Source organism: Aedes albopictus, chromosome 1 (genome assembly GCF_035046485.1).
Source record: "Aedes albopictus strain Foshan chromosome 1, AalbF5, whole genome shotgun sequence".
Classification (NCBI taxonomy): Eukaryota; Metazoa; Arthropoda; class Insecta; order Diptera; family Culicidae; genus Aedes; species Aedes albopictus.
Genome location: NC_085136.1, coordinates 254,544,134 through 254,571,816, shown reverse-complemented (window position 1 = coordinate 254,571,816; position 27,683 = coordinate 254,544,134). Strand labels below are relative to the sequence as shown.

Below are 27,683 nucleotides of genomic sequence, written 5' to 3'. Positions count from 1 at the left end.
TTGAGGATCCTTGACAGAATCCTTTCAGGATCCTTGACAGAATCCTTTCAGGATTCTTGACAGAATCCTTTCAGGATTCTTGACAGAATCCTTTCAGGATTCTTGACAGAATCCTTTCAGGATTCTTGACAGAATCCTTTCAGGATTCTTGACAGAATCCTTTCAGGATTCTTGACAGAATCCTTTCAGGATTCTTGACAGAATCCTTTCAGGATTCTTGACAGAATCCTTTCAGGATTCTTGACAGAATCCTTTCAGGATTCTTGACAGAATCCTTTCAGGATTCTTGACAGAATCCTTTCAGGATTCTTGACAGAATCCTTTCAGGATTCTTGACAGAATCCTTTCAGGATTCTTGACAGAATCTTTTCAGGATTCTTGACAGAATCCTTTCAGGATTCTTGACAGAATCCTTTCAGGATTCTTGACAGAATCCTTTCAGGATTCTTGACAGAATCCTTTCAGGATTCTTGACAGAATCCTTTCAGGATTCTTGACAGAATCCTTTCAGGATTCTTGACAGAATCCTTTCAGGATTCTTGACAGAATCCTTTCAGGATTCTTGACAGAATCCTTTCAGGATTCTTGACAGAATCCTTTCAGGATTCTTGACAGAATCCTTTCAGGATTCTTGACAGAATCCTTTCAGGATTCTTGACAGAATCCTTTCAGGATTCTTGACAGAATCCTTTCAGGATTCTTGACAGAATCCTTTCAGGATTCTTGACAGAATCCTTTCAGGATTCTTGACAGAATCCTTTCAGGATTCTTGACAGAATCCTTTCAGGATTCTTGACAGAATCCTTTCAGGATTCTTGACAGAATCCTTTCAGGATTCTTGACAGAATCCTTTCAGGATTCTTGACAGAATCCTTTCAGGATTCTTGACAGAATCCTTTCAGGATTCTTGACAGAATCCTTTCAGGATTCTTGACAGAATCCTTTCAGGATTCTTGACAGAATCCTTTCAGGATTCTTGACAGAATCCTTTCAGGATTCTTGACAGAATCCTTTCAGGATTCTTGACAGAATCCTTTCAGGATTCTTGACAGAATCCTTTCAGGATTCTTGACAGAATCCTTTCAGGATTCTTTACAGAATCCTTTCAGGATTCTTTACAGAATCCTTTCAGGATTCTTGACAGAATCCTTTCAGGATTCTTGACAGAATCCTTTCAGGATTCTTGACAGAATCCTTTCAGGATTCTTGACAGAATCCTTTCAGGATTCTTGACAGAATCCTTTCAGGATTCTTGACAGAATCCTTTCAGGATTCTTGACAGAATCCTTTCAGGATTCTTGACAGAATCCTTTCAAGATTCTTGACAGAATCCTTTCAGGATTCTTGACAGAATCCTTTCAGGATTCTTTACAGAATCCTTTCAGGATTCTTTACAGAATCCTTTCAGGATTCTTTACAGAATCCTTTCAGGATTCTTGAAAAAATCCTTTCAGGATTCTCGACAGAATCCTTTCAGGATTCTCGACAGAATCCTTTCAGGATTCTCGACAGAATCCTTTCAGGATTCTCGACAGAATCCTTTCAGGATTCTCGACAGAATCCTTTCAGGATTCTCGACAGAATCCTTTTGATTCTCGACAGAATCGTTTCAGGATTCTCGACAGAATCGTTTCAGGATTCTCGACAGAATCGCTTTCAGGATTCTCGACAGAATCCTTTCAGGATTCTCGTCAGAATCCGTTTCAGGATTCTCGTCAGAATCCTTTCAGGATTCTCGTCAGAATCCTTTCAGGATTCTCGTCAGAATCCTTTCAGGATTCTCGTCAGAATCCTTTCAGGATTCTCGTCAGAATCCTTTCAGGATTCTCGTCAGAATCCTTTCAGGATTCTCGTCAGAATCCTTTCAGGATTCTCGTCAGAATCCTTTCAGGATTCTTTACAGAATCCTTTCAGGATTCTTGAAAAAATCCTTTCAGGATTCTCGACAGAATCCTTTCAGGATTCTCGACAGAATCCTTTCAGGATTCTCGACAGAATCCTTTCAGGATTCTCGACAGAATCCTTTCAGGATTCTCGACAGAATCCTTTCAGGATTCTCGACAGAATCCTTTCAGGATTCTCGACAGAATCGTTTCAGGATTCTCGACAGAATCGTTTCAGGATTCTCGACAGAATCCTTTCAGGATTCTCGACAGAATCCTTTCAGGATTCTCGTCAGAATCCTTTCAGGATTCTCGTCAGAATCCTTTCAGGATTCTCGTCAGAATCCTTTCAGGATTCTCATCAGAATCCTTTCAGGTTCTCTCAAATCCTTTCAGGATTCTCGTCAGAATCCTTTCAGGATTCTCGTCAGAATCCTTTCAGGATTCTCGTCAGAATCCTTTCAGGATTCTCGTCAGAATCCTTTCAGGATTCTCGTCAGAATCCTTTCAGGATTCTCGTCAGAATCCTTTCAGGATTCTCGTCAGAATCCTTTCAGGATTCTCGTCAGAATCCTTTCAGGATTCTCGTCAGAATCCTTTCAGGATTCTCGTCAGAATCCTTTCAGGATTCTCGTCAGAATCCTTTCAGGATTCTCGTCAGAATCCTTTCAGGATTCTCGTCAGAATCCTTTCAGGATTCTCGTCAGAATCCTTTCAGGATTCTCGTCAGAATCCTTTCAGGATTCTCGTCAGAATCCTTTCAGGATTCTCGTCAGAATCCTTTCAGGATTCTCGTCAGAATCCTTTCAGGATTCTCGTCAGAATCCTTTCAGGATTCTCGTCAGAATCCTTTCAGGATTCTCGTCAGAATCCTTTCAGGATTCTCGACAGAATCCTTTCAGGATTCTCGACAGAATCCTTTCAGGATTCTCGACAGAATCCTTTCAGGATTCTCGACAGAATCCTTTCAGGATTCTCGACAGAATCCTTTCAGGATTCTCGACAGAATCCTTTCAGGATTCTCGACAGAATCCTTTCAGGATTCTCGACAGAATCCTTTCAGGATTCTCGACAGAATCCTTTCAGGATCTCGACAGAATCCTTTCAGGATTCTCGACAGAATCCTTTCAGGATTCTCGACAGAATCCTTTCAGGATTCTCGACAGAATCCTTTCAGGATTCTCGACAGAATCCTTTCAGGATTCTCGACAGAATCCTTTCAGGATTCTCGACAGAATCCTTTCAGGATTCTCGACAGAATCCTTTCAGGATTCTCGACAGAATCCTTTCAGGATTCTCGACAGAATCCTTTCAGGATTCTCGACAGAATCCTTTCAGGATTCTCGACAGAATCCTTTCAGGATTCTCGACAGAATCCTTTCAGGATTCTCGACAGAATCCTTTCAGGATTCTCGACAGAATCCTTTCAGGATTCTCGACAGAATCCTTTCAGGATTCTCGACAGAATCCTTTCAGGATTCTCGACAGAATCCTTTCAGGATTCTCGACAGAATCCTTTCAGGATTCTCGACAGAATCCTTTCAGGATTCTCGACAGAATCCTTTCAGGATTCTCGACAGAATCCTTTCAGGATTCTCGACAGAATCCTTTCAGGATTCTCGACAGAATCCTTTCAGGATTCTCGACAGAATCCTTTCAGGATTCTCGACAGAATCCTTTCAGGATTCTCGACAGAATCCTTTCAGGATTCTCGACAGAATCCTTTCAGGATTCTCGACAGAATCCTTTCAGGATTCTCGACAGAATCCTTTCAGGATTCTCGACAGAATCCTTTCAGGATTCTCGACAGAATCCTTTCAGGATTCTCGACAGAATCCTTTCAGGATTCTCGACAGAATCCTTTCAGGATTCTCGACAGAATCCTTTCAGGATTCTCGACAGAATCCTTCAGGATTCTCGACAGAATCCTTTCAGGATTCTCGACAGAATCCTTTCAGGATTCTCGACAGAATCCTTTCAGGATTCTCGACAGAATCCTTTCAGGATTCTCGACAGAATCCTTTCAGGATTCTCGACAGAATCCTTTCAGGATTCTCGACAGAATCCTTTCAGGATTCTCGACAGAATCCTTTCAGGATTCTCGACAGAATCCTTTCAGGATTCTCGACAGAATCCTTTCAGGATTCTCGACAGAATCCTTTCAGGATTCTCGACAGAATCCTTTCAGGATTCTCGACAGAATCCTTTCAGGATTCTCGACAGAATCCTTTCAGGATTCTCGACAGAATCCTTTCAGGATTCTCGACAGAATCCTTTCAGGATTCTCGACAGAATCCTTTCAGGATTCTCGACAGAATCCTTTCAGGATTCTCGACAGAATCCTTTCAGGATTCTCGACAGAATCCTTTCAGGATTCTCGACAGAATCCTTTCAGGATTCTCGACAGAATCCTTTCAGGATTCTCGACAGAATCCTTTCAGGATTCTCGACAGAATCCTTTCAGGATTCTCGACAGAATCCTTTCAGGATTCTCGACAGAATCCTTTCAGGATTCTCGACAGAATCTTTCAGGATTCTCGGACAGAATCCTTTCAGGATTCTCGACAGAATCCTTTCAGGATTCTCGACAGAATCCTTTCAGGATTCTCGACAGAATCCTTTCAGGATTCTCGACAGAATCCTTTCAGGATTCTCGACAGAATCCTTTCAGGATTCTCGACAGAATCCTTTCAGGATTCTCGACAGAATCCTTTCAGGATTCTCGACAGAATCCTTTCAGGATTCTCGACAGAATCCTTTCAGGATTCTCGACAGAATCCTTTCAGGATTCTCGACAGAATCCTTTCAGGATTCTCGACAGAATCCTTTCAGGATTCTCGACAGAATCCTTTCAGGATTCTCGACAGAATCCTTTCAGGATTCTCGACAGAATCCTTTCAGGATTCTCGACAGAATCCTTTCAGGATTCTCGACAGAATCCTTTCAGGATTCTCGACAGAATCCTTTCAGGATTCTCGACAGAATCCTTTCAGGATTCTCGACAGAATCCTTTCAGGATTCTCGACAGAATCCTTTCAGGATTCTCGACAGAATCCTTTCAGGATTCTCGACAGAATCCTTTCAGGATTCTCGACAGAATCCTTTCAGGATTCTCGACAGAATCCTTTCAGGATTCTCGACAGAATCCTTTCAGGATTCTCGACAGAATCCTTTCAGGATTCTCGACAGAATCCTTTCAGGATTCTCGACAGAATCCTTTCAGGATTCTCGACAGAATCCTTTCAGGATTCTCGACAGAATCCTTTCAGGATTCTCGACAGAATCCTTTCAGGATTCTCGACAGAATCCTTTCAGGATTCTCGACAGAATCCTTTCAGGATTCTCGACAGAATCCTTTCAGGATTCTCGACAGAATCCTTTCAGGATTCTCGACAGAATCCTTTCAGGATTCTCGACAGAATCCTTTCAGGATTCTCGACAGAATCCTTTCAGGATTCTCGACAGAATCCTTTCAGGATTCTCGACAGAATCCTTTCAGGATTCTCGACAGAATCCTTTCAGGATTCTCGACAGAATCCTTTCAGGATTCTCGACAGAATCCTTTCAGGATTCTCGACAGAATCCTTTCAGGATTCTCGACAGAATCCTTTCAGGATTCTCGACAGAATCCTTTCAGGATTCTCGACAGAATCCTTTCAGGATTCTCGACAGAATCCTTTCAGGATTCTCGACAGAATCCTTTCAGGATTCTCGACAGAATCCTTTCAGGATTCTCGACAGAATCCTTTCAGGATTCTCGACAGAATCCTTTCAGGATTCTCGACAGAATCCTTTCAGGATTCTCGACAGAATCCTTTCAGGATTCTCGACAGAATCCTTTCAGGATTCTCGACAGAATCCTTTCAGGATTCTCGACAGAATCCTTTCAGGATTCTCGACAGAATCCTTTCAGGATTCTCGACAGAATCCTTTCAGGATTCTCGACAGAATCCTTTCAGGATTCTCGACAGAATCCTTTCAGGATTCTCGACAGAATCCTTTCAGGATTCTCGACAGAATCCTTTCAGGATTCTCGACAGAATCCTTTCAGGATTCTCGACAGAATCCTTTCAGGATTCTCGACAGAATCCTTTCAGGATTCTCGACAGAATCCTTTCAGGATTCTCGACAGAATCCTTTCAGGATTCTCGACAGAATCCTTTCAGGATTCTCGACAGAATCCTTTCAGGATTCTCGACAGAATCCTTTCAGGATTCTCGACAGAATCCTTTCAGGATTCTCGACAGAATCCTTTCAGGATTCTCGACAGAATCCTTTCAGGATTCTCGACAGAATCCTTTCAGGATTCTCGACAGAATCCTTTCAGGATTCTCGACAGAATCCTTTCAGGATTCTCGACAGAATCCTTTCAGGATTCTCGACAGAATCCTTTCAGGATTCTCGACAGAATCCTTTCAGGATTCTCGACAGAATCCTTTCAGGATTCTCGACAGAATCCTTTCAGGATTCTCGACAGAATCCTTTCAGGATTCTCGACAGAATCCTTTCAGGATTCTCGACAGAATCCTTTCAGGATTCTCGACAGAATCCTTTCAGGATTCTCGACAGAATCCTTTCAGGATTCTCGACAGAATCCTTTCAGGATTCTCGACAGAATCCTTTCAGGATTCTCGACAGAATCCTTTCAGGATTCTCGACAGAATCCTTTCAGGATTCTCGACAGAATCCTTTCAGGATTCTCGACAGAATCCTTTCAGGATTCTCGACAGAATCCTTTCAGGATTCTCGACAGAATCCTTTCAGGATTCTCGACAGAATCCTTTCAGGATTCTCGACAGAATCCTTTCAGGATTCTCGACAGAATCCTTTCAGGATTCTCGACAGAATCCTTTCAGGATTCTCGACAGAATCCTTTCAGGATTCTCGACAGAATCCTTTCAGGATTCTCGACAGAATCCTTTCAGGATTCTCGACAGAATCCTTTCAGGATTCTCGACAGAATCCTTTCAGGATTCTCGACAGAATCCTTTCAGGATTCTCGACAGAATCCTTTCAGGATTCTCGACAGAATCCTTTCAGGATTCTCGACAGAATCCTTTCAGGATTCTCGACAGAATCCTTTCAGGATTCTCGACAGAATCCTTTCAGGATTCTCGACAGAATCCTTTCAGGATTCTCGACAGAATCCTTTCAGGATTCTCGACAGAATCCTTTCAGGATTCTCGACAGAATCCTTTCAGGATTCTCGACAGAATCCTTTCAGGATTCTCGACAGAATCCTTTCAGGATTCTCGACAGAATCCTTTCAGGATTCTCGACAGAATCCATTCAGGATTCTCGACAGAATCCATTCAGGATTCTCGACAGAATCGTTTCAGGATTCTCGACAGAATCCATTCAGGATTCTCGACAGAATCCATTCAGGATTCTCGACAGAATCCTTTCAGGATTCTCGACAGAATCCTTTCAGGATTCTCGACAGAATCCTTTCAGGATTCTCGACAGAATCCTTTCAGGATTCTCGACAGAATCCTTTCAGGATTCTCGACAGAATCCTTTCAGGATTCTCGACAGAATCCTTTCAGGATTCTCGACAGAATCCTTTCAGGATTCTCGACAGAATCCTTTCAGGATTCTCGACAGAATCCTTTCAGGATTCTCGACAGAATCCTTTCAGGATTCTCGACAGAATCCTTTCAGGATTCTCGACAGAACCCAGAAAACCAGGAATCGCATAAGGATGCACGCTGTACATCGTATAAAGAACTATTTTAAGTCACTATCGCATATATGTACGGCTGAGGGACAATTTTCATCGCATATGATTTTATTTTTTGAACTTACTGCGATGTATCTGGTAAAATCATATAAGAGTGCAAATTAACTTTTATAATGCATGACTACATCGTAGTAGACGATATTCCGATGTTTTGTTGCGACGAACTTTGCTTATTCGCAAAAGCGTTCGAGTGAACTCGCAAAGTGTTAATTGAATTCGCATAATTGCGTACTGCGATGATTATACGACTTCGCTTGGTGCTTTTCTAATTGTATCAGTTTAACTCGCATTGGTGTACAAACTAAATCGCATAAAAGTGAAAATAAACTCGTTCAAATGTACATACAAACTCGCATAAGCTAGAATCGTTAACGTTGGCATATTGCGATGTGATATGTGATAACAATTAAAGAGGTGCTGTTGGAGTGCCAAAAAATTTAAAAGAAAGTGAAAAGTCATCATTATGGTTACAAAACAAGTTACAAAGTCATCATTTTTGTTTTGTTGACCTTATAATTAACAATGGGTAGTGCTAGCAAGAGAGGAGTAGTGATAACTGTGCGGGAAATCATGCTACATCATATTGATTTCCATAGAGCCTGCCGAACACGTACAGCGCACGGAAACCAAGTGCACTGAGGTGAGTTAGAATGTCATTACATTTAATCAGTGTGTTTCAAAAGTAGTGTTTGGTGCTAAGTGTGAAGTGCGGCTAGATAATCCAAAGGTTATTAGTTCGATACTTAGGTGACAAGATTTTTTTATTTCGAATATTTTTAAGTCGTATAAGATGCTATATTACGTCGCAATAGTGCATACCGTACATCGTATAAGATATCGCTTCAAGTCATATGGCGCCATTATTTTCCCGTCAATGCACGTATAGCGCCTCCACTTTTGTACGCATAAGGCACTTTTACTGCATCTTATGCGATGTAACTTTACCGCATAAAAGTACGTATAACATGAACATAAACTTCATTATACGTGCAAATTGGTTGTCTGGGAATCCTTTCAGGATTCTCGACAGAATCCTTTCAGGATTCTCGACAGAATCCTTTCAGGATTCTCGACAGAATCCTTTCAGGATTCTCGTCAGAATCCTTTCAGGATTCTCGTCAGAATTCTTTCAGGATTCTCGTCAGAATCGTTTCAGGATTCTCGTCAGAATCCTTTCAGGATTCTCGACAGAATCCTTTCAGGATTCTCGACAGAATCCTTTCAGGATTCTCGACAGAATCCTTTCAGGATTCTCGACAGAATCCTTTCAGGATTCTCGACAGAATCCTTTCAGGATTCTCGACAGAATCGTTTCAGGATTCTCGACAGAATCGTTTCAGGATTCTCGACAGAATCGTTTCAGGATTCTCGACAGAATCCTTTCAGGATTCTCGACAGAATCCTTTCAGGATTCTCGACAGAATCCTTTCAGGATTCTCGACAGAATCCTTTCAGGATTCTCGACAGAATCCTTTCAGGATTCTCGACAGAATCCTTTCAGGATTCTCGACAGAATCCTTTCAGGATTCTCGACAGAATCCTTTCAGGATTCTCGACAGAATCCTTTCAGGATTCTCGACAGAATCCTTTCAGGATTCTCGACAGAATCCTTTCAGGATTCTCGACAGAATCCTTTCAGGATTCTCGACAGAATCCTTTCAGGATTCTCGACAGAATCCTTTCAGGATTCTCGACAGAATCCTTTCAGGATTCTCGACAGAATCCTTTCAGGATTCTCGACAGAATCCTTTCAGGATTCTCGACAGAATCCTTTCAGGATTCTCGACAGAATCCTTTCAGGATTCTCGACAGAATCCTTTCAGGATTCTCGACAGAATCCTTTCAGGATTCTCGACAGAATCCTTTCAGGATTCTCGACAGAATCCTTTCAGGATTCTCGACAGAATCCTTTCAGGATTCTCGACAGAATCCTTTCAGGATTCTCGACAGAATCCTTTCAGGATTCTCGACAGAATCCTTTCAGGATTCTCGACAGAATCCTTTCAGGATTCTCGACAGAATCCTTTCAGGATTCTCGACAGAATCCTTTCAGGATTCTCGACAGAATCCTTTCAGGATTCTCGACAGAATCCTTTCAGGATTCTCGACAGAATCCTTTCAGGATTCTCGACAGAATCCTTTCTGGATTCTCGTCAGAATTCTTTCAGGATTCTCGTCAGAATCCTTTCAGGATTCTCGTCAGAATCCTTTCAGGATTCTCGTCAGAATCCTTTCAGGATTCTCGTCAGAATTCTTTCAGGATTTTCGTCAGAATCCTTTCAGGATTCTCGTCAGAATCCTTTCAGGATTCTCGTCAGAATCCTTTCAGGATTCTCGTCAGAATCCTTTCAGGATTCTCGACAGAATCCTTTCAGGATTCTCGACAGAATCCTTTCAGGATTCTCGACAGAATCCTTTCAGGATTCTCGGCAGAATCCTTTCAGGATTCTCGACAGAATCCTTTCAGGATTCTCGACAGAATCCTTTCAGGATTCTCGACAGAATCCTTTCAGGATTCTCGACAGAATCCTTTCAGGATTCTCGACAGAATCCTTTCAGGATTCTCGACAGAATCCTTTCAGGATTCTCGACAGAATCCTTTCAGGATTCTCGACAGAATCCTTTCAGGATTCTCGACAGAATCCTTTCAGGATTCTCGACAGAATCCTTTCAGGATTGTCGTCAGATTCCTGTCAGGGATCTAGTTAGAATCCTGCCAGGGTTATCTTCAGAATCCTTTCAGGATTCTTTTCAGCATCCAATTAGGATTCTCGTCAGGATTCTCGTCAGAATCCAGTCGAGATACTCGTCAGAATCCTTTCAGGATTCTCGCCAGAATTCTTTCAGGGTTCTTGACAGGATTTTGATCAGAATCCATGCAGGATTATTGTCTGAATCCTTGCAGGGTTCTCGACAGAATCTTTTCAGGATTCTCGTATTAATTCTGCAAATCAACAAATTTTAAATTTTCTTATACGCTGCTTAAAACTGTGAATTTTAAAGCCATCCACTGAATTTCAAATTTTCAACAAATTTACTCGGGTAACCACTGTGCGGTTTACAAATTATTCGGTTCGTTCCAGAGGTTTGTTCAACTTCTAAAGAAGCTATGCGCGAGTATGGTAATTTACGGTGGCATTATTACCGCGACCCTCGGTATAGCAAGTTTTCAGTGGTGCGTCACGTAATTTATGCTCTTCGAATGGCCTTCGGCGTCCGTTTGTTTTGTTGTCGGAACAACGAAAGGGTGGGAGGGGAGAGAGACTGAGCGGTTGTTTTCCAAACTTACCTGTGAAATCAGTGTCCCAGGGTGAATCCTCCGGCTGGAATTCCGGTTCGCCGGTCATGTTGATGAAAGCGATTATTATATTAACCGGTTCGGATGATCTTCCGCCGCCGTCGGTGGCGTGGACAGTTACCTAGGGGAAGGGGAAGAGAGAAATGTTGGGAAAGGTTTTGGTATTTTATCACTTATTTCGATTAAAATCTCTTTCTATTATAATAAATGAATAAATGCATGCGATAGTGCTCTGACGAGCACAAATCTAATGAGGCAGACCAAATTCCAGTGTAGCTGAAGCAGGAACAGCGATCATGAAAAGAATTTTACCTCAAAGATAATTCAATTCTATGTCAATTCAGCAGATATCAGGGTGAGCAACGATGCTTCAATCTTGTACTTTCAGGTCACATACATTGCCATTCAGAAGCGATAAAAGTCACGTGAACGTGACATCTATTAAAGCTTGTCCATGGCTAGTCTTCCATAGGGACTCTCTCTCTCAATACAGTATAAAGTATGTCACCTTAACACAACTGTAATCCAGCCAATCCCCATCCCTGGCAAGGCATCACCTGCAATTGAAATTGACGATATCTAAAGCCAAGTGCACTTACCCGATAGGACCGAGCTTGGATTGCACCGGCGTTGGCCAGCTCCAGTCTCGCCGTATGCTTGTCGATTGTCGTTAGCTGGAAGAACACATGATCCTGGGGTTCCTGGGAAGCTGGGAACGAACAAAATGCAGAAACGGAAAGGTAAGAAATCATGTACAACAGATGGCAGTCGAAACGAAACTGCAGATTCAGGAAATAAATCAATTTGGCCCATGCCCCATGAGAGCACTACCCCCCTTACTTCGCATACCGTCTTGGCTTTGCAGGCTAAAGCTGACAATCCCGAAGTCGCCCCCGTCCGTATCGATGGCCCGGAAGTTCTGTATCGTGTTGCCCTGCGTATCGACCAGTGGCTGCCCGTTGGTTAGCGACTCGAACCTGGCATGGGAAACCACAGAAAACGGAAAATCAATTACAATCGGCACTTTGTCGGGTTGAATTACCTGAGGTAAATCGTTTGAAATGGTTTCGTCGCCCGTAAATAAGAACGTGTTGGAAATAATCAAATTTTACATCGGAACTCTTCAACCGGAAAGCTACAACTGATGCATAGAGGAAAGGGATTTCAGCAAGACTGAGTTCTGGCAAATACATTAAGACCCTTTTGGCAAATAAAAGGTTTACAGAAGCCGCTGATGTGTTCGATATAATTATAGATTATTTGCGAATACAAATTTTATTTTGACTTTTTGTCTCCCCCCCCCCTTCAACAATTTTTGGCTGGATTTTGCATTTTGAGGGGGCAGATAAAAAAATATTTAGCAAAACTTCGGGTCTTGCTCAAAATTCTTTAACAAATCCGAAGAGTTTTTAATATTTTTCAAATTAAATGCTTTATTATTTTTATCCGCCCCCCTCGACCCGTCAAAGAGTGGTGGGACAAAAAGTGAAATAAATATTTGTAACGGCCTAATTTGAAATTTTACTCAGAATTCGATCGCTGATGCTGTTGCTGGTTCGCAACTTCAAACTGTTCGTTAGACACAATGATTTCATGTCAGAAATGTTGCTGCTGCAACACTTTTGAGAAAAATGCTTCTGGGGTTCTCATAGCAGGAGTCTCTTCCGAAGATTGCAGGTTCGAGACCTGTCACGGTCGCCATGTAGTAGTTGGCTTCCTTAGCTTTCAAACTGACTTTTTGAATCTAGGGAGTTTTTGTTTATTGTTGGTGTAATAGCGGATTACGGATTAATGCTCAAATACATTATCACGCTTTCAGATACACCATACAATGATGGTTACGCCGAGTTCACTAAGGAAAATTTTGCTAGAAGTTTTTTGAAAACTTTGAAAAGCTCCGTGAGAAATCCATTGAAGAATTCCTTTAGGAATCCCTCTCGGAGCTCCATCGTGAATTTCCCCAGGACTTTTTTTTTTGAAAATTTCCTCTACTCCTCCTCTAAATTTAATTGGGAATTCATCCAGAAGTACCTTTGGAGCTTTCTTCAGGAGTTCAATTAAGAATCCTCGAGAATTCTTGGAGGAATTACCGTAGGAAGTCTTTCAGGAATACTCGAGAAAACTCCGGTTCCTCGAAGAATCTCCTTCAGAAATTCCCGAAATTTAAAACTCTAGAAGGAATAATTTGAGAAAATCCTGGAAATTGTTGGAAAAACCCCAAGAGAAATTTTTGAAAGAACTTTTGAAAAAAAATTAAAAGATGTCCTGAAAAAACTTTTAAAAGAACTCTTGGAAATCCTCCCAAAGATAATTCTTGAAGTATTCCTGAAGGGATTCAGATTGAACTCCTGGAGAGATTCTCTTAGACACTCTGTTGAGCTCGGCTAATTTGCATTCTTTTGCCGAGATTCGCACAGTCGAGCGTGCGTCTATAAATAACGTAGCTTTTTTAAAGCGATTTTCAATACCCCCTCCCCCTCGTAGCATTTCGTCACAAATTTGGATACCCCCCCCCCCCTATTAATGACGTAGCTTGTTAAAACACCCACCCCCACCCCGCCCTTTACAACATTTTCATGTCCAAAAGCAAGTAACGAAAAAAAAAACTCGAAACTTAGTTCTGATTTCTATTTATTTTAACTCATATGTTTAACGAATATTATGAAAAAATAACAATATGTAGCAACAAAACATTGCCGACTGTGGAGCGGATCTGGTGTGATGGTTAAAGCACGTGACTATCACGCGAGGAACTGGGATCGAATCCCATTCCCGACAAACTCGTAAAATGTGAGTTCTTCTTTCGGAAGGGAAGTAAAGCATGGGTCCCGAGATGAACTAGCCTAGGGCTAAAAATCTCGTTAATATAGAAAGAAAAAAAAAATACATTGGCGACTGCCAGGTTCAGATCGCCAACATCAAGACCATAGGTGCAACCAGAGGAGATTATCACCAAAGCCAATGACTCACTAAACCACCCATCGTTCTTCTTAATGCCGAAGAACAGGAAGTTGATGCTCAGAATACAGTTCAATACCATATTAGCCTAGGAGCTCCTTCAAAGATATTAGTTTGCTCACTAAAAATTTGTTAAGAATGTCAATTTGATTACATTTGCGATTTCTCCAGGAGTTCTATCTGAATATGTTCCGGGATTCCCCAAAAGTTATTTTCGGGATTCATTCAGAAGTTCCTTCCGTAATTCCTTCAATAATTTCTTCCGTGTTTACTTCAGAAATTGAACTAGGAGTCTTTTCTAAAATTTTACAAATAGCTGCTTTTGAGATTCTTCCAGGAGTTTATTCATGATTTCTCAAAAAGTTCCATCTAGAATCGCTCCAGGAACTCCTCACGGGATATCTTTTGGAATTTCTCTATGATTTCCTTTCAAGATTTCTCCAGGAGTTTTTCCTGAAATTCTTCTGGAAGTTCCTTGAGGGGTTCCTTTTGAAATTCCTTCCTGAGGAATTCCTGTGAAAATTTCATCCCTCTCCTGTTGGGGAAATTTACTATTTACAGTTGCACTAACGTAAGAACTATAAAACACACATAACACGCGACGCGAGACAAGACATAACACTTATCGTTCTTACAATCGTTAAGAAAAGATTAAAAATTAGCTTTACGTCGACCGGTTTCGGGCGTGATCTAGCCCATCTACAGGACAATGTCCGACTGACTGCGTTGTACTCGTACGTTATTCGTACACGTCCAAAGTGAGGAGAGAGTTGCTTTTTCCCTGTTGGGGACATAGTACCACTGCGACCATTAATTTTATCTATTGCGGTGTCACCCTCTTTATTTTTGCCGTACTGAAAAGACTCATCACTATGGAGAAATGATCATCCTCACAGCTATTGGCGTGAAGAGAGATTGACTCTATCGTCAAGTCTGCTAGGGCGAAGAGGCACGATGCGATGGACGGGTCGTCCTCATTCATCAATGGCTTTTTCGTACCTTTGATGAACATGGACTCCCATGCATTCAAATGTGACACATTTGAGCAGTTTCGCTCCTTCCCAGTTCAAACCACAACATCAACTGGGCAAAAGCTAAACTGCTCAAATGTGTCAATAAAGCATCGCATGGGGATCCATGTTCATCAGAGCTACGAAAAAGCCATTGATGAATGAAACACGTTCCAAGAGATTCAAAGCCAAATTTAGATTTTAGTAAAAAAATAAAAGGAAAACATAGCCTACCCGAGCAAAGGCGGATAACAAAGTGATATCACTTAGATAATAAACTGTGTTATTGGTGTTATCATTTTGTTATATTTGTTATCATATTTTGCAATTGATGATAACCAGATGATAACAAATTTAGTTATCGATAATTTTGGTCTATCGCGATAACATAAAAATACTAAATGATAACAAAATATGTTATCAGTTTCCAAACGCATATTTCAAAGTTGATGATGATGATGATGATGATAAAAGTGTACCCACCATCAGCGCAAGGATTACCTATGGCTGCAGAATCATTCCCGAAAGGGAATTATCTACCTGATGGTTTGTTGTAGCAGGGTGAGTTAAAATTGCTGAATTCCTTCGGTAGTCAACACAAAGTTGCTATCTCATGAAAAAAGACTGGCTACTCCACGAACTTTAATCCGGTCATCAGTTCTTTTAACTCCCTTAGGCTACCCCTCCCCGTGTATGTAAATCCCGAAATATAAAAATGAATATTGTACAATGTTATAATACACAAACTTTGAAAGGTAAAATTAGATAGATCTCACCAAATTTGACTCTAATTCCCGAGTGCTGAATAAAATCCTCGTCATCTTCATCTTCTGAAGTCCGGAAGCGGCTTAACTGTGCCTCGTTGTCTGTATGGTAGTTTCCTCGATCCAGTTGTTCTTCAAATACCGCATCGTCTTCACCAGCTGGGCATCATCTATAGTTTTGAAGTCGGCAAAGGTGATGGAACCATTGGAATCCAACGCGAAAATGGACAGCTATCGCACTCGTGCTGAACGTCATTAGTAGGTCAGCTCCAGAGGCACGTTCTCCGCAATGCTGAGTTTCATATTCATGTTGACAAATATAAAAAGAACTGGTTGCACAAATTTCCGCCGTAACCAGCCGAATTTCTCCAAAATCCAGATTGACAGTAAAAAAAAAACAGCACGAGAAAAAATCACGTCCGTTTTCACTCGCGGCACACTGCGATCTGTCCAAACGCATATTTCAAAGTTTTCCCCAAACTGAAAGTCTGATGAACCTCGAATCTAAAAATAGATTTCGCTCTCCACCTTCAATGCGACTGCTGTACGAAAGCGTTGCTTTTAATGACTCTCACTCTCATTGAGTCCCGTTGGTATAGGGGCTATCGGCTGCGCCCGGCAATCACACGATCAGGGTTCGAGACCCGCTGGGCGCAATAATTGAAAACATGTGTTGTGAATTATAAAAAACTTTTTTCAATTGCTGACGATGTCGATAAAGTAGATTTTTACTATTTTCGTCGATAAAATAGCTCTGAATGATAACTAATTGATAACAAAACCAGTTATCAATCAGCTGTATTTTTTCATGTTGATAACTAAATGCAATGTTGAACAAAATATTGTATAACACAATCAGTTATCAACTTGAACTCAATGATAACTTAACTTCTTATCATGTTGATATTCGAGAAGTAAATTTGAATGATCATTTTTGTTATGTTGGCTCTTACTTCAACCTAAATGATAACAAACTCAGTTATCAAACAAATGATAACCAGGTAACAGAACTTGTTATCATTTTGTTATTCGCCTTTGCTCGGGTAGGGTGTCCTGAAAAACTTTGTCGAAGACCGTGAAGTGCTCTGATGCACATGAAAAAAGTTATAGCGTCGGCATTGCTTGGCGAAACAACATGATTTTGTTGCCATTGTTATTCCTTTACATGTTAAAACATAAACACATGCATGCGGTTCGTTGGTTATAACTATTTTCACAAGCATCGGATCGCTTTGCGATCTTCAACAAAGTTTTTCAGAACATCCTAGGCTATCATTTTACAGTATCGGTTAAAAAGTTTCAGACAAACTTTTTCAACTTATGACAAAAATGCAAAAAAGTATATTTTCCCCTACAAATTTCAATTGCAATGCGCAAAGTGTAGACGCAACCGATCAAGCTCAAATTTTGCACAGATACTCAGGACCCGAAACGGAACCAAAAAAGCTTTGATCTGAGAAAACGGTTCCGATGACCCACATTAGTATCTACCCGTGTACAACATTTCAAGTCAATTGGTTCAAAATTGACTGAGTTATAGTGGCAAACAGACGAATATAGAAGCCACCGCTCAAGTGGCGCGATACCCTATAAGTTAAAATTTCAGTATCAGTCTGTACGATTTATATCGAAGACAAAGAAATAAACACAGGGTAGAAAAGTGACAGAAGTGCAAAGGTAGTAGAATAAGAATAGAGTACATTTAGGCGCTGTACAAAGTGTAAGTGCAGCTGCCAATTAGAATCGCTTACGCAGTGCCCTAGTGGACAAAAGAGCTGTAAATTAGGTTAGGTGGTTGAGGAATAAAAAAACTCAATTTCTTCCTTTAGTGGAAGGAACTATAGTAGTTTTTAAAGGGGTTTACGTTTAACCCCTCTTTCCTACACCTTTCTAGCGTAATTTTGAGCGCAAATTGTATTCAATTAGAGATCGTATTTCCCATGCTCAATAATGGCCACATCATCTGCATATCCAATGATCTCAAAACGTTGATCAGCTAGCTTTTTAAGGAGTTAGTCTACCTCTACCAAAGACCACAGTAAGGGCGATAACACTCCGCGTTGAGGACAGCCCTTCATAGATCTAACAGATAGTTGCGCACATCCAAGATCAGCAGAAATCTCCCGATCTTTAACATAGCCATTATCCATTCTATTATGCATTTATTCAAGCCTCTCGCCTCCAATGTTGAACGCATTGAGCTGTAGTATGCATTAGCTAATGCTCCTTTGATTTCTTTATTTCTTTATTTTTTTTTCTTTATTATGCCCAACTAACCATGTTTAGGTCTTATTGAACTACTTACACCTAAATAGCATTCAACAAAAATAATAACAAAAAGCGTACAAAAACTTATCAATCATCGACAAGATAAACAATTCATAATACTTCCTAAAAGCTTTACAACGATGTGCAATAGCAGCATACTAAACAAATACAACAAAACAATCATTCAATCTTCAAATAAAATATTCTAATAATCATGTGCAATACTTTCAATACTTGGATCATAACAGATTACAGCATAGCGAAAAAGAAACAAACGCATATACTACGCCGATGTTAACAAAAAAGTCTACAAAAATTCTACATTAACATGGTTTCCAGGTATCATTTGAACGACTTACAAATTCACGAAAATTTATTCCTTTTGGCCAAGTACATTCGTTCAGTGCTAACGATTTTACCTTTGTATTCAAAACGATTTTGAAAGAAATGTAATCCATCGTGTTAGTGCATTTTCTTTTCGAAACAAGCTTCACTACATATTTACAGGACAATATCGGGGCATCTAGAGAGCGTGATACCATCACACTAATATCTTCTTCGGTAGTGTTTCTGTCAATGTTCGTTAAATACAGAGAAAACTCGTCACTATCATTATCGGTTTGTTTCGATGTGCAGTAGGGTAATTGTTCCCTTCGTTGTGGTAGTACCTAATGTTGCGGTAGTGGCATTTGAGCACTTTTTCGACTGAAATGTTACCAAAAGGCATTTTTAATAGATGTATTATGCTTAATTTATAAGATTGTACTTTTTGTGTGCTTAAGCTTTGCCCAAAAACCTAGTTTAAAAAAATATTTTCCTTAATATTTCTGCTGCTGTGTTCCTAATGTTGCGGTATCCCATATGATTTCAATGGGATACCGCAACATTAGGAACCGAAATTAAATTTTACCTCCATAATAGGAACAGTGTGCCTATTGTTGTGGTATGCGATTATTGATCGAAAACAGAGAGAAACGATAGTTTTCATATTTTTTCCAGCAAATATGGATAGAAAACTACCGACTAACGTTTTGGAACCGTTCATTAGATGGTACGATCATATTTTTTTGAATGAATTTACCTTATTACCACAACGATCGGCACACTTACCCTAGTCATATTATTTCCTTCATGAAGTTTAGGCGAAGAAACGGGCGTCGAATGCTGGTACCGTAAAACGGGGTATCTTTGATAATGCGGGTAACTTTGATAGTGCGACAGGCATTGAATAGTTTATCTTATAACTATGATTCCTTCAACGAGTTAAGAAAAAGGCAAACGTACATCAATTCTATACATATGAAAGTTCATCTTAGACGTATTTTCATTAAAACCTAGTTTAAATACAACTTTTTGGACAACAAATAAAAATTGGTAATATTTTTGTCAATTGTCAACCCCTTCAAACAATCTGCTATACGACTCAGTTACAACTATTTTTTCAATGAATGGAATCTTATTCTCATTAGTATCATCATAGTTGATTTCAAATCTGTCCTTGAATCTCTGAACGAAGTGTGTTTTTACGAAATGGAAGCAATTTTGTAAATTGTGACATAAATCTCCATACATTGATAAACGCCTAAAAGTATACAATGCCCTTGTAATTTCATGTAGATAAATCTGTGTTGTTCAAAATTTGTTAATAAAACATTAAGAACAACCAAAAAAAATAGAGAACTCACCATGAATAGCATGTAATTATATGTTGATAAACCATTAAATGTATTTTTTACAAAAATAATGATTTTTGATAGCTAAATTCACTGTGTTTTTTACTTAGTACTCCACTAACACATTTTTATATGTAGAATTTAGTAAAAACCAATGTTTTGATATAAAAACTCTATCTGATATGTTCCACAAAGCTTCTCTCATCATGTTCATACTACTGAGATTTCAATCTGTGATTATTTTTTAAGATTTGATGTGTTTTTCAGGGCATTATCAAAGTTACCCCAAAATGAAAATCTGATTCTCGCTCATATGGAAAACTGAAAGTCACCCAAAATATTTCAGATTATCGAATCTTTCAATTACAATTGATAACTGATACCCCAGTACTTGTTTTAAAAATATAAAACTAGGGGAAATACTGTTACATGGAAAAATATTCAGAAAATTCGCTGAAAAACTATCAAAGTTACCCCATTTTACGGTACTGCATAATTGGATCCTGTCTCCGAACCACCTTTGCAAGGGTTTGGACGATTTCAGCCACTGTACTCTTTAAATCATTAAGTTCATCCTCTAACGGACGAGACACCTCAGTGCAGGTAGCAGCATCCGCGTTGGTTTGCTCTCGATATCGGCAGAATTACACCATGCACGGATCGCAAATCCAAACAATATTGTTCGAGAAGGCACACAATTGATCTTCAGTCACACCGACACAGTCTGCGTGAAACGATTTGGCGCACTTTCCTTCACACACTGTATAGAGGTAGGTATCTTCGGTATATTGATGGCAAGAGAACATTTCTGGCAATTCTTCTTCATTTCGAATGAATTTTGCAATAACTTGCACTAAATAATCGGGTATAAAGGCAGTTTAACCAGAAAATCCCAACACGGCGTAGTGAAACAGGCAATGTTGCTCAAATAAATTCACTTTTACAATTTTTGCGTTATATTATCACAAGAACAATACGTTCGAAAGACAGAGCGAAATGCAACGACGGCGATACGATAGCGATAGCGACTCATCATCGACTTGATATCACTAGTTTACAAAATAAAACGAAAGTCGTGAACTTCCGTCAACGACCAAAATTTTTGAAGCATAATTTAGCGCTGATTTCGAAACCGTGCTTCAAAAAATTTAAAGTAGAACAGTTTTTGAGTTTTAGCTCAATATCGAGTTTAACCACTTTTTAAAATATTGAATTTAATAAAATTCAAAAATTTTGTGTTTTGTTCAACCAAATTTTAAACTTTTTACATAAACTAACAGCTGAATATAATACAATTCGATCATCTGAATGCAGGTTTTGCGTCAGATTGATGAAGTTCACTATATTGGCGAGTTTTGGGGACGATCTCCTTAAATTTTAGCAAATATTCCAAAAATATATTAAGAATTGTATTTTTTTTTTCAATAAGAAAAAAAAAATAAAAATTCTTTCTCAACGTTTATTTGACATACCATATGTAGGCGAGTTACAGTAAAAAATAGAACAAAAATCGATTTCAAATCATCAACCTTGTATGGAAAGTCGAAAAAATTTCCGCTCTACTGTATTTTTTTCCTTCGCGTTTTCGAACTCAGGGCATGATTCTACACCAAAAACGATCATCAGCTTACCGAGTTCAAAAATGCCGTAAACTAGTGTATCAAGAAAGGCAACAACGACCATTTCCTTGGGCGGATATGGGTTAATCAACCTGTTTAGATGTGCCTAGGTGAAAGCTGTTGTAAGCCGTTCAAATTCTCCATGTTCGAACCCACTTGACCTAAAACTAAGTGCTAACACTTCCACTGAACAGTCTACTGGCTAATTTGAGTAGTGCGCGTGTGGCTAATTGAAGCTATGAGAGATCTGTCATTCAATTATCAGATAGCCTTGAATAGAGAGATAGATCGAAGATTAAAAGTGTAGAATCATCGAGGTGACTTTCAGAAAACCTATCACTGTCAAATTAGCTAAACTGTAGAAGTTACAAAAGTTATACTGTTGTTGAACTATTGCAAGGAAAAAGGAGACTGAATCTTTGCGCTTATTTTCAATTGGGAATAACGACGAGTTTGTTTCGTAAGACCTCCGAAACCGAACGTTCTCAACACGAAGCTTTAATTTTGCCCTGAAGATGAGTGAATAAACGTTCGAAACGTCGACTATAGTTAACACCGTTGTTTTTTAAGTAATCCGATGCCTGATAACGCGCTTGCAATTGCTAATTGTTTTAAAGTGATTCGATTCAGTTAAAAGAAATTAGCTTTGGCAGATGATGTCAGAACATCAGAAGGCCGGCTCTAGAGGCACGCGATCCAACATTTGGGACATTTGTGCCATAAAAACCCGTAAACCGGGGTAACATTGATCAAAATTTTCGATCTTGAATAATTCACTTATTTAACCCTAAAAGGGATACCTGGGGTCCATTGGACCCCAGGCGCCTTTCAGAGCTCGTCTTTGATGGAACACACTCAGCCAGGTGACGAAACTGAGGCCATGAAGGTATCCCTTTTAGGGTTAAGCAAACGATTCATGTTTCATATTTTAGAACTGACCCCCTGAGTATGTATCAAGCTACTTCAAAAAGTATTGTGAAACTTAAAAACATGTTTAAATAGGCTTTTTTTTTCTAGTTTTTGATTTTGTTGATTTGGGGTAACATTGATCACCTAAGTTAACAATGTGCGTTTGTGTTCAAAAAACCGTACTTACTAAATTTGGGGGCCCTGATTTAGAATATGTTGTTCAAATTCTTACAAGTGGTGTACTTTTGGAGTTATTTTAGGAATAATATTCTTTAAACTGCGCAAAACGTCTAAAGGTAGGCAATTGCTTAAGTAATTGAAAGCCTATCAATGTTACCCCGCGGAGGAACATCGCCCAAGACCGGTGAAGATGGTGCGTTCCCATGTTTAATTTCATCATCAAAAGCTGTCCCATGGTATTTTTTTCTTAAGGCTGTTTAATGTTCAACGTATACGCTTGAAGACTGTTCAATAAATGATGAAGAATGAGAAGTGAGGAATAAGCAGCGTAGATAGTGGAATGCGTAATGAAACGTGAGAAGTTTGAATAAGCTGTGAGTAGTAATCAGTGAAGAATATGGCATAGTGAGGAGAGATAAGTGAGACGGCAGGAGTGATTAGTTTTAAGTGGCTAATGTGGAAAGATAAGTGAAGAGATGTTGTAGTAAGGAGTGAGAAGAGAGAGATGGGAAGTGAGTGTCGTGATTTGAGGAGTAAGAAGTGAATACTAAGGAATGATAAGTAAGGAGAAGTGAAGTGAGAAAGGGAAGCCAAAATTGAGAAGTGATGAGTGAGCAGTGAGGAATGAGTAATGAGGAGTGTGTAGCAGTGAAAAATGAGAAGTTACCAATGAAAAGTGAGAAGTGAACTGTAAATCTGTAAGGAGGAGGAGGGGTGAGCGTGAGACTATGTATGTTACATCCTCTGTTGCCCAACGAGGCACAATTTTAGTAGTTGATTTTCAGTGTAATAAAAACTTAGCAACCATGTGTTATTGGAATGCAAATTAAAAAAAAAAGCTCTCTGCCTTGGTGGTTCCAAGCAAAATCAAAATCTCATTTAGACTGTCAAAATCTCGAATTTGAAGTTCGATAATCTTGCATGTACGTATTTTTCTTCAAGAATGATTAATATTTGAGCTATATATTCATAATCGGAAGATAAGAAAATATTTCATCGGCGAAATTTGTTCCATACATTTTGTGTGGGACGTACTTTGGACCAAAATACCATGGTGATAAAGTAGCATGAACTGCAGTACACAAAGTATACGGGATATACCACAATAGATCAAATATTGGTCGGTTCATGTTCGGTTATGTTTAGAACAGAGAAAAAACATGGTGCTCACTTCGATACTTATTGGCACACTATAAAAAGGAAGCACATGTGAAGATGTGCTGATCGACAAGCCCTTTGGTAAGTACGACTGATGGTACAAATTTCCCAAATGGAGGAGAACGTGCCTCTGAAGCCGACCTACTGATACCTGAGGATAGAGCAATGAAGAGTGAGGAGTGTAAAGTAATCTATGTAGAGTGAGGAATAAAAATTAAGCAGTAAGGAATGAAAGTAAGCAGTGTCAAGCTCGGAGATGTGAGTAATGATAAGTGAGCAGCCATAAATAGTGAATTATGGAGAGTGCGCAGTGAAGTGTGCCGAGTGAGGAGAGAGTGCAAAGTAATCAGTGAGAAGTGAGCATTGAAAAGTAAATAGTGAGAAGTGTTATTTATTAACACTTATGTGGCCGGCAGGGTACCCGGGTACCTTTTTCAATTTCAAATCTCGATATTTTAATGGTTATTGAGACTAGGATGTTGGAACTCTGTTAGATCTTAGAACTCGTGAATATACATCTATTACTGGTGTTGAACAAATTTTAAAGTGAAGAGGGGCAGGGGGAGGGGCTCCTGCATTTTTTTATTACGTGGAAGGCTGGCAGGGTACCCGGATACCCACGAAATTGAAATGATCATATCTCCGTCAATTTTTCATCGATTTTGGAAATTTTTAGCTCATTCAATTCAGAAACTCATCATCTATCGGGAAAATATTTGGTTAGACCGATCTAATCACCGTGGTTTTCGGAAAATCCATATTTTTGGGAGCATGTCCTTATACCATATTGAAACCCACATTGTTAAGGCTAGGATACCTTAAAGTGTTTATGGTCAACCATGGCCTCACGAGAAGCGTGTTCCGAAATCACAGTTTCAAAGTCAACACGTTTTATGATTCCAGGCCGGTCATATACAATATACCAAAGCAACTTTACGATGCTTGGTACCGGAATTGCTACTAACCTACCGAAAATCCCGTATATTGTATTGTATAAAAACACGGATCCGGAAATCCGGATTTTCCGGTACCTATGGTGATCGGACCGGTCCAACCAAATACGATCTCGATAGATAATGAGTTTCTGAGGTGAATGAGGCAAAAACTTTTAAAATCGGTGGAAAATCGCTGAGATATGATCATTTCCATTTCGTGGGTACCCGGGTACCCTGCCTGCCTTCTACGGGTGTTTTTTTGCTGGCCACACTACGGTTAAGGAGCGTGAAGCGAGGAAATAGTGGAGCAGGAGCCTGTTCCCCATATTACGCTCGGAAAATATCTATATGGCTAAGCTTTTCTAGGATTTTCAAAAACCGGAAGCCGTTATCTTGAATTCTTCTGAAATCCTAACAACACTTCAAGAACTCCAAAAATTCTCCAAGAACCCTAAGAATCTATGTGTGAATCCATGGCATTCTCTGGGAATCCAGATTATCCGTGAAATTCAACATAGGAAAGCTTATGCCGAGAATATCTAGAAAATTGCTAGATTTCCTGATATATATATTTTGAAGTATACTACCCGGGTAGAGGTGAAATACTGACGATCAAAATGTGATACTGATTTGATTGATATAAGAGATAAAAGATCTGAAAATAATATCTGATAAATGTTCCTGGAATATCTGAACAATATCAAAATTTGATATTTCAAGATCAAGCGAATAGCTCGCTGCTATTGATTAGATCTTAAAAAATCTAAATATGATATGTTGATGATGTTCCAGGAGTAAATTTTTGATTTTATTTTCAGATATTTTATCTCTTATGTCAATCAAACCCATATCTCTTTTTGATCTCCATATCAAAATATGCTATTATTGAGCTCTTTTCCTCTACTCGGGTATTATCGTTTTGCATATCTGCCTTATTTTAATATTTTAACAAATAAAACGAAATTCGTGAACTTCTGTCAACGACCAAAATTTTTGAAGCACAATTTAGTGCTGATTTCGAAACCAATCTTCAAACATTTTTAAGTAGAACAGTTTTTGAGTTTTAGCTCAATATCGAGTTTTGCAACTTCTCCCACCGTTATGTAGACTAGTGCTGTTTTTTTTGACAAGGAGACTTTGCGATCTTTTGGTTGAAGAAAAGAATCGGTGGTTCGAAGGATTTGCTGCAAACGTCGTAAGGATGAAGGATTTGGGTTAAGACTGGGTTGGTGAAATTGAGTTGGCCGGTTCTGTGTGAAGGACTGGAAAAAGGAGAAAATCTTGTGCGGTCTGCTAATTGCTGAGAAGAGAGGGAAATGAGTGGTGGCGGATTCAACTTGTGATAGAAGGTGAAATAGCTTGATTTTAAGGAAAGCGAGCGGCGCTGATCACGGAAGCTGGATCGTGTGGTCGCAAACAAAATAGTGTTGGGTAGTATGTCGTTGTTCAGTTGGTAAATGGGGATGTGCATTTCGAGAGGATTGAATTAGAACTTCGGAAGAAACCAACGAGAGTAAGTCGGTAACTAACCAAGGTGCGGATGGTAAATTGCTGTAGGTCTGACTGATTTTTATGCGAATAAGGTTATCAACAACGACCCAGGTGGTAAGTTGCATAAAGGTATAATTGGGGTAAGTGGATTTGTTTTAAATTCATAATATATTGCTCAGTCAGAAAACAGTGATTTTTATTTTGTTCTTGTTTTTTTTTGTTTTGTCATCTTCCATCTAAGCAATGTCGTTTAAGTATTCTATTTTATTTTTTAATGATAATTCCTTAATACGTTCGTTAATCTATCAATTGAAAAACCATCTCAGCAAATATCGTTTATCGCAAGACATATATAAATTCAGAGAAAGACTGGTGGAATATATTAACTGTAACAAAGACTATTTTACGATAATTTGGGGCAATAACGTTGAAGTATATGTGGGTTTAATAAAGAAAGGAGAAAATGATGTGGAGATGGAAATTTTACAAGCTACGGCTGAATTGGTGGGAAGTTGTGTTAACATTTTTGATAATGAAGGCAACAAGTTCACAATACAACCGTATTCTCAAGGAAGAAACTGTAATTTAGACCTGAATATCTATAAAATAATTGCAGAAGTTAAGTTCGGTAGTATGATACATTTGGAGGACCTAGGAACAGATGGTGTGACAGGTTTAGTTGAACGATATACAGAGATACACGATAAAAAAATGAACAGAGTCATGTTGATACGAAATAAGACAGAAAAAGATTCAGTGGAAGAGGCGATCGTGCATCAACTATTTTGGAATGATGAACAAGAAAAGGTGATAATAAAGATGAAGGATGAGTTGCTTGAGATCAATGAAAGGGAAAATGACAGAATTAGAGGTAGCAATGCTTACTGGAAATCAGTAGCAAACATCTTGAAAAGAAACGTTATAATCGTGATCAAAGGTATTAAAAATAAACAGGTTGAATACAAAAACAAAGATAATAGGAAGGGAGATATCATATTGTGGATGGAGCAATCAGTTGAAGGTAATTTTGGTAGCGTATTAAAAATTGTGGATGAGAATAATGGTGTGTTATCTGAAAGTATGAATAGTGAAGGACGTAGAGATTTGGGAAAGGATTCCAGGAAACAAAATTTATTCAAAGCCATTTCTACGGATAGTAAGAAACAGAAAGAACAATTTGTTTTCATGAAGGAGTTCACTTCAAAGAGAGTGATCAAGATTAAGAAAATGTTAGGGGACGGAAACTGTTTGGTTTGGGCTTTACTTGATCAAGTCAATAGTGGCAAAGAAGTGCAAACTACATTACAAGAGGTAAAGGAAACAAGGAATCGGATTGCTGATTACATGGTTGAACATAGAGACAATTTTGAACCATATTTGGTAGAAAGTCTGGAGGAGAATGGCTTCAGTTCGTTTATTGAAGAAGTTAGAACGCTTGGCAATCATTTGGGACATGAATCGATGGTAGCATTCGGGAGATTGTATAACAGAGCAATAGAGGTATATCAAGAGGATGAGCCAGTCATAAGAATAGGGAGTAATGACGGACATGAGGGAAACGCGATACGAGTATGGTATTGTGCATGTGGAAAGAGTAAAGTAAAAAATCATTATGATAGCGTTGCTGAGATTGGGGATCGTAATGAATCAGGAGGTTACGTCGAATATAGTGATGACAAGGATACTAATGAAGAGGAATCAGTAATTCAACGTCAAAGACTCAATAACTTAGATACAGATTCTAATGAGGGTAGTCAACAAGTTATGTTGGAACAGGCAGAAGTGATTCATCAGGGA

The 27,683-nt window shown here is 39.3% G+C and overlaps 1 protein-coding gene across 9 annotated transcripts in view; it reads right to left on the bottom strand.

The window, feature by feature from the left end:
• LOC109417893 (protein dachsous) overlaps positions 1-27,683 on the bottom strand; it is a 111,319-nt gene that overhangs the window by 22,098 nt on the left and 61,538 nt on the right. For all 9 annotated transcript variants that reach the window (XM_062846633.1, XM_029860638.2, XM_019692073.3 and 6 more), the window contains 3 exons: positions 11,771-11,898; positions 11,521-11,630; positions 10,913-11,042 (listed from right to left, as the gene is read on the bottom strand). In XM_062846633.1, the coding sequence (XP_062702617.1) occupies positions 10,913-11,042; positions 11,521-11,630; positions 11,771-11,898 (368 nt within the window). The remainder of the gene's footprint in view (positions 1-10,912; positions 11,043-11,520; positions 11,631-11,770; positions 11,899-27,683) is intronic.